The sequence below is a fragment of the Nicotiana tomentosiformis genome, chromosome 8 (assembly GCF_000390325.3).
Source record: "Nicotiana tomentosiformis chromosome 8, ASM39032v3, whole genome shotgun sequence".
NCBI lineage: Eukaryota > Viridiplantae > Streptophyta > Magnoliopsida > Solanales > Solanaceae > Nicotiana > Nicotiana tomentosiformis.
In genome coordinates this window covers 128743613-128752079 of record NC_090819.1, presented here as the reverse complement: position 1 = coordinate 128752079, position 8467 = coordinate 128743613, and the positions used below count along the sequence as shown (strand labels likewise).

Genomic DNA, 8467 nt, shown 5'->3' with positions numbered 1-8467 from the left:
CCTTTGAAACTTGTATCTTACAGATGATTGCTAGGTCGATTACGTTCCTTACTATAATTATACCTTGAGCATGAAGATTCATGCCAAAGATCCCCCATAAGGTCGTTATAACCCAACAACTCCTCCATGCACACCTAAAGAGAGGCAAAGCATGCCACAGCCTGTGCGTTGCCAGGTCCTTAGCGAGAAGGATCACCTTACCTCTCCTGAGAATTGATCTCGCTCCTGGTCCAGCTGGGCGAGGTCTATGGCGAAGGAAGCATTCCACAGACTGTGCGTCGCCAGGTCCCTAGCGAAAAGGAGCTGGCGTAATCCCTCGCGTCGCCTGAAGAGTGATCTCGCTTCTGGTTCCGCTGGGCATGGTCTAAAGCGAGCTGGTAAGTAACTCGCATTTGTTGTGGTGCTACCAAGCCCAACGTCTGGGACTGTAATCACGTTGCCATGCTTATTGCATGCTCTGAATGTTCAAATGCCTCCTTAGTTCCATGCTTGTGCTCACCAGTGTTATTCCTTCTTGGGAATGAGAACATAGTGCTAATACCACCCATGGAAGTTCCAACACATGATGAGGCATGGATACAATAACATTCCCTGCAAAAAAGAACCCAGCGTTAGTAAAATATCCAATCACCAACCTCTCATACATAAGGATTTGAGGTTGATGATCCATGATGTTGCCCAGTTTCTTCTCCCTTTCCTTTGTAATTCTTTCCTCCTCCTTTTCTAATTTCTTTCTACCTTGATTCTCAAGTTTGGACTTAGTAGTTTATCTATATTCACCAGCCTCCTCCCTTGTGTATCCAAATGATGAAAACTATGGCATTCAATATTTCCAAAATCCAGTGTATAATTTGCCAAATGGTCAGCAATCTTGTTTCCTTCCTTATAAATATGAGTGATCCTTCCATTACACAACCCTATCATACTCCTAATTTCCTCAACCTCATCCTCAATTATCCAAGGTGGCTTCCAGATTTCTTGGATAGCATTTTTGAACAGCATCGAATCTAGTTCTACCCAGACTTGAGCCATATCATGTTGCAAACAATATCTCAATGCTTCCTGTATTGCAATTGCTTCGACCTTAGTATTTATAGTCTCATCTATATCTTTCCCCACCGCATATATAATATCACCAAGTTCATTCCTCAAACAAAAACCAATTGAACTCCTGCCAGGATTACCCCTTGAAGCCCCATCCATATTGATCTTAGTCCATCCATCCATAGGGAGCTCCTAGGTCACCTTACTAATCTTCAACTTAGGCATGTACCTCTCCGTCATATGAAGTATATCTGGCTACCTATGTGGAACATTGATCAAACCCGATTTCCTTACCTTGATTAGCGACTGAATTGTAGTATTAATTTGATACACCACTCTATTAATCGACACAACATCACCATGCTTGTTGCTATTTCTCTTTTTCCACAATTCCCAAATAATAATGCAAGGCAGTGCTAGAAAAATAGGTTTGAGCCTTGGAATGACCTCCACTGTCCAACATTTTACAATCGCTTGATGCAAGCTTAATCCCTCCAAAGATAAACTTGCATGAGAAAGGAAATAACCCCACACCTTTTGGCTGCATATTATTTGAAAAATATATGAGCTACTGATTCTTCGTCCGGATTCACACAACATCAACATCTTGAAGGCATAAAACACCCCATCCTCTGTATTGCATCATCTAAATATAGCCTTCCTTTCCACAACTTCCACATAAAGACAGAAATTTTGAAAGGCAATCCTTTCACCTAAATATTCTTATAGGTTATGGCAATATCTTTCCTTCTTCTATGATAATCCCAAGCTGTTTTGACTGAAAAGTTCCCCTTAGTTTCAAAATTCCAAATAGGCTTATCCAGCACATTATCTTCCACTGGAGGAGCAACATTCTCCAAAATGTGTGTGGCTAACTCTTCAGGCAGTATGTCATATAGCTTCTCCACATCCCAAGATCCTTCATTCACAACATCATAGACATTGTGAATTGTTTCATCACAAAAGAAGTCGGGTGGTGTAATAAAGTATAGGTATCCCAAGCCATTCCAATTATCAAACCAAAAGAGAGATGGTCCCATTTTTGAATTCCATACAATCTCATGCTCCACAATATCCCTACACTCTAGCATTTTTCTCCATACATGTGATCCATATCTCTAAGGAACTACCAATGCATTTATTTTCTTGCAGTATTTCTGGCTCATGAATGAACTCCATAATGATGGCTTAGTTCTAAAATTCCACCATAGCTTACAAAATAAGGCTTTAGACACATCATGCAAGGATCTAAACCTTACTCCTCCTTCTTCACAAGGCAAGCATAGGGTATCCCAAGAAGCCCAATGTCTAGCTCTCCCATCCACTGAATTGCTCCAAACAAATCTTGCACATAATTTGTGAAGCTTGTTAATGACAAATGCAGGTGGATTCACTACTGATAACAAGTGTATGGGCATGCTTTACAATACATGAGAGATCAACACTACCTTTCCCCAATGGACAGTAATTTCCCCTTCCAAGACTCTAATCTATCCAGAACTTTAGTGATCAGACCTTGGTAATAATCCATCCTCCTTCTAGTGTAGAATATAGGGCATCCAAGATATATGAAAGGAAAATCTTGCCTTCCAATCCCTGTGATCCTTTCCACTTTCCTGACCACCTCCTCATTAGTAGAGTGATGCAAATAAACTACAGATTTACCCTTGTTAATCTTCTATCTAGAGTCTATTTCATATGCATACAAAACCTCCATGATCAAATGTAATGAAGTAGCATATGAGGATGACAATATAATCGTATCATCTGCATAGGCTAAGTGATTTATCTTGGTTCTCCACTTAGGTAATCCAAAGCCACAAAAGTATAAATTCAAATGAAGTGCATTCAAACCTCTTGAAAGTGCTTCAGCTGCTAATATGAATAAAGTAGGTGATAATGGATCACCTTACTTCACTCCCCTCGTAGATTTGAGGAATCCATGAGGCTACCCATATTTAAGAACTGAATACCAATTGTTGGAAATGATCCCAAACACCAAACCAATAAATCTTTCATCAAATCCCATCTTCCTTAACACCTTGTTCAAGAACCACCAATATAGTCTATCATATGACTTCATCATGTCTAGCTTGATCACAACATTAGGTCCTGCCTTAATTCTCAATCTCATATCAGTGATCATTTCCTGTGTTATCAACATATTTTCAATAATATTTCCTTCTTTCACAAAGCCTGCTTGTTCATCAGAGATAAGGTTAGGAAGATAGCTAACTAGCCTCTCATGAATGACCTTAGAAAATACCTTATTGATGAAATTACTAAGGCTAATTGGCCTCATATCAGAAAAGGTCACCACTTCCTTCTTTTTTGGTAGTAATACCAAGTTTGTATGAGTCACAAACTTAGGAAGATCCTGCCCATTGATGAATGCCTTAACCATATCCACCACATCTTCACCTATGATATCCCAACAAACATGAAAGAAACTGCAATTATATCCATCTGGACCCCCAACACTATCACCATTCAAACCATATACTGCCTTCTTCATTTCTTCTCTTGTTGGCTGCGTTCTTGATTCTGCTCCCTATTTAACATATGAGGAATGTGATCTATGATGCCAAAAGCATTAGGGACAGCATTTTCATGAAATTGAACTGCGAAAAACCACACTACCTCATTAGCAATCTCTTCATTTTCCTTGAGTCACCGACCATTACTAGATTGAATTCTCTTCAGTTGCAATTGCTTTCTTCTTCCTCTAACTTGTGCATGAAAAAACTTCGTATTCCTATCCCCATCTTGAAACCATGTCATACCTGATTTCTGCTTCCAGAACTCCTCCTCTAATGCTATATATTTATACAAATCTGCTTGTACTCGTTGAAGCCTTTCTCTATTCTCTAGGGTAGGCCTCAATGTAAACTGAACTTCATGAACTTTCACCACTTCCTCAAGACTGGTTATTTTCTGAAATATGTCCCCATAAGAGCCTTACTTCATGTTGATAGAGCCTTCTTCAATTTCTTCAACTTGTAATTAAATAAGATGAAGGGATTTTCATGGAAATCAGCTTGCCAATTTTCTTGAACTACTGCCTTAAATGTGTCATGTTTGATCCAGAAGTTTAAGACTCTAAATGACTTCTTAATTGGAGCCACTTCTGGATTCAAAGTGATTAACAAAGGGCTGTGATTAGACCCTATTTTTGGCAAGTGCTCGACCTCTAGCCCAGGCCACAAATTTTGAAATTCAACATTATCCAAGCACCTATCTAACCTCTTAAAAATACAATCTTCCTATGCTCTTCCATTCCACCATGTATAAATACTCCCCTTGAAGCCAAGATCAAACAAATTGCAAGTGTTGACACAGTGTATAAAGTCATCAACTTCATTAATGTGCACTCGTAACCCTCCAAATTTTTCTTCCTCATCCCAAATGACATTAAAGTCACCACCAACAAGCCATGGAAGAGTCATGTCACTTGCCAATGCATATAGTGAATCCCTCAACTCTATTCTTTCAATAGCATCACATTTTGCATACACTAGAGTTACGATGAATTCTAGTTGATCTTCAGTATCAAAAATCTTTAGAGTTAATTTCTGCACCATGTCCATCATCACTGTAATTTCAAATCTCTCATCAAAAAATGCCCAGATTATGTTAGACACATTTTTTATGGCCAAAGGAAAATCAATTCTCCTTCAATATTTATCTAGCTTCCTTCCTTGTTGCATTGGTTCCATCAAGCCTATGAACTAGAACTTATGTCTTCTATGAATTGATATGAGCCTTTCAAAAGCTCTTTTCGTATTAACTGAACGAATATTCCAAATCATAGCATTCATATCTAATTGATTGATTTGTAAATTGTCCTTCTCGTTTGAACACCAGGTGCTTGCACACTAGGATCCTCCTTAGACTGCTTTCGTCTTCCTCGACATGCTTATCTTCCCTTCTCCATTTTTCTAGGAGATATATCACCTTGCCTAGCAACATGCATAAAATTTTGGGTAGTTGATTCTGCGTCTAAGTCTTTCCCTTTTCGCAGCTGAGTATCTTCATCTTCTGCCTGCACATCTTTGGTTGTCAATTGGTTCTTAAAAGATTTTGGGATTAAGTTCTTGCTCACATTCTCCTTCACTACATGTCCAGCTATAGCAACTGGATTAGTTGCACGTACAATGATTTCTTCTTCTTTATCTTGATTAGGTGACCTTCGATCACCTCCCTTATTACCACCAAGCTACATGACCTTCTGGGGATCAATATGAGGCTGGTTATCTTTAATTTTATCTCCTGGATCAATAGGATCACCACTGATAGGCTTTGCTGCTACCGTATCATTAGGGTTAGGGTTAGGTTTGGAAATAGGGTTAGGGTTAGGGTTCTTTTTAGGGCTTGAAACTTGAACCTCTTGTGAATGAGGTTCATTCCTGGGCAGCTCCTGCATCGACTTTGAATTGTTATCTTCCTGTTTTATTATCAACTGACCATTGTTGCCATTCACACTTTGCTATTCTTCTCCTTTATCGTCTTCCTCAACCTGATCATTTTGTTCATTATCATTAACTAATTCCTCATCTGAATGTTCCTCCACTTGATCACTCCATAACCTTCCTTCAGTGAATTTAACTCGATCTTGATAGTTCTCCTGCTCCTCAATAGCTGTTGTATCAAGTGATTGCGATGGAATTTCCTGGCAAGATTGATTAGTAGTAACATTGTTTATTCCAAAAGCTCGAGTAACCCATTGTGTTATGGATTCTGTCACCTTATCCTTCTGAACATTGGCTTCTAAATCAACAACCTTCTTAGCTCCAATCCCAGTTGAAGTGGGATTATAAGCTGGAGCAGTTGTATTCAAGATCTTCCCAGGTGAAATAGGTTTGGTAGCCGACCTAGCAGTCCCTTTCCCAGTGGCATTAGGATTAGCACTTCGAGGGGCAGTACTTTGAGCCATTAAAGTTAATTCATTGTTATTCTCCTGCTCACCATCTTCAACCTCTAAAACTGCAAATTTGTTGGTTGTTTGAACCTGCCGAGACACCACAATCTCCACTGGAAGTTGTTGCACTACACCATGATCAACTGGGATAATCTCTTTTCCAATAGCTCCTTGAGTCTCACCTTGCCTTGCATCATTATTCACCCTATTATCCCTTGCTTCTTTCCACTGTTCCCCCACATTACCAACCACTTTTCCACTAGATAGAATCATTATTTGCTGATTAGCATTATTTTTATTTTTCTGCCCATTTGAAACAATAATTTCTCCACCTTGAACATCCTATACACCTTGATTGTTACTCTCTTTGTTTTCTATTAATTCTGGGTGAATACGCCAACACTCAAACACATCATGCCCTTGTAATTTACAAGTCTTACAATATTTAGGAAGATAATCATAGTTAATCTTCACCCATTCTGTGCGTACATCCCCAGTGGTCGAGTTTTATTTATAGTAGCCATATCCAAGTGTAAAGGCTTCCCCACAGATGAAACTAATGAAAACAAACATTCTTTAACGAAGAAAGTAGGCAGTAGGTTAGGAAAGGAAATCCATACCATAACCTTAGGTGTTTCTTCCCCGGCTTTAAATTTAGAATCATAGATCAATGTTCTTAGTTGATATTCATAACCATCTTTACCCTTCACATAATAGACACGTTTGACGTAAAATTTATAAAATCTTGCCATAATGTCAACCTTATCAAAACGTGTCTATCTATAAAATACCCAATGTTACACTCACCCTTAATTCCACACTGTGCAGGCACAATTCTACATAACTCTGGGAGCTCAGGCGAGCCATAAGAGAACTTACACACAACGGCATACTGAAGACCTTCGATAACATTCATACGATAAACCTCAACTTCAGTAAACCTCACCATTGGTTGCCTATTCACAAAAGTAGCACGTCGAAGAGGAACTAGATCAACTTCCACGTTAGAACTAGGGTTCTCCATAGCTGGATCATTAAGCACGACTGGTTTTAATATTTGGGAGAAATCCAGTGGTGTTTTTGATTATGTAGTGGGGTTAGGGATGTTCGGAGGAGGTTGGGGAGGCAGCCCAGCCATTGAGGGAGGCTGGCCACCGGCCAGAGTGCCCATAGCCGAGTTCGCGATAGTTTCTCGATGGAGTCTTCTCCTTTTCGCCGTCGCTAGAGCCCTCAAGCGTGTTTTTAGGTTTGTGGTTTTTGGTTTTTGGTTTTTAGGTTTTTTTAGAAAATATACTACTAGGTTATTCACCTAGTAGCTGGTATATTTAATAAATCCCAAATTAGGTCAAAGTCACACATTGTTCAAGTACAACACAAAATTTACAAAAAATAAGGCCAATGGCTATTGCTACCAAATACAATGTAGCAGTAGCATATTGATAAAAAAAAAGTATAAATCTACTAATTTGAAATATCCAATTATTGCTGATGACAATGAATTCACACACCAATTGTAAATAATTTATTGTAGCACCTACTAAGCTCTCACCAGGCACTATTTGTTGTAATCCAAAGGAGTAGGTATGCATAAATCCAAAAGTTATAAAGCAAAGCAGTTTGGACATCTTCACTTTGGGGCTAAAAACTACCAGCAACATTGTTGAAATAGGACACTTGCATTTGAGATTTCGTTGCTTTAGATGTATTTTACTATGGTACATTTTAACCAACCATCAAGTTACGTGGATCATCCCTAGATAGTCGTTGAAGTGCCTTAAGATGTCCAGTGCATCTAGTGAAAGAAGATTCCTCTGTCCATCGAAGAGCATCTGACCTATGAGCTTCCTTTGCATGTGATAGACAAAGACAGCTAGGTACAAATTATTCTCCAAACGCCAGTGTATATATAGCAGATCAAACAGTCTCCTACACTTGCTGAAACCATGTAGAGAAGTGAACTGATATCTTCTAATTTCTTCACTTATTGTTTACTGAAATCTGCCTTGTTTAAACATGTAAAAGAAACGAACGGCAGAAAAATCATCATATGAATTCGCATAAGCACATCGCTCAAACGACGAAATAATGGCAAAGGGAGGATGAGTAATGGACCTTTAAGTAAGAATTTTTCTTCAGAACTCTTATTAAAAGGGAAAAGCCTTTGAATACAACACCAAAGAGCAAAAGTGGACAGCAACTCGAACCAAATTGACTACGCACCTTCGACCGGAACTTCGATAGGAAACCTTAGACCCCCATTTTTTTTTTACTAATAGTCGTTTTGGAAGGATTTTCATGGTGTTTCACGGCAGATTTTTGGATTAGTTTGAAGCTGACTTTGGCCGTATCTTTTGGGCTGAGATTTTGGATAGTTTCGGGGCTGTTTAAGGGTGATTCATGGCTGGACTATACTGCAGGTTTTTGATGTATTTTTAGGCATTTTTGGATGGTTTTGAGCTGGGATTCACGGCTGTTTTAGGGCGTTTTTGCTGCTGCATTTTGGCT

The 8467-nt window shown here is 39.0% G+C and overlaps 1 protein-coding gene across 1 annotated transcript; it reads right to left on the bottom strand.

Annotated features, from left to right (window-relative positions):
* Nucleotides 1-4960: 4960 nt before the first annotated feature.
* Nucleotides 4961-5467, bottom strand: LOC138898134 (uncharacterized). The gene is made up of 2 exons (XM_070184172.1): nt 5270-5467; nt 4961-5152 (listed from the first exon to the last, which is right to left on the bottom strand). Exons 1-2 carry the CDS (start codon nt 5465-5467, stop codon nt 4961-4963), a joined length of 390 nt encoding a protein of 129 aa, XP_070040273.1.
* Between the last annotated feature and the right edge of the window lie 3000 nt (nt 5468-8467).

Excerpts from the sequence above, each read along its gene's own strand:
- LOC138898134 (XM_070184172.1), bottom strand. The coding sequence starts at position 5,467 with ATGCAGGAGCTGCCCAGGAATGAACCTCATTCACAAGAGGTTCAAGTT. Across the intron at positions 5,153-5,269 it reads CTCATATTGATCCCCAGAAG|GAGAATGTGAGCAAGAACTT; the intron begins GTCATGTAGCTT and ends CATGTAGTGAAG.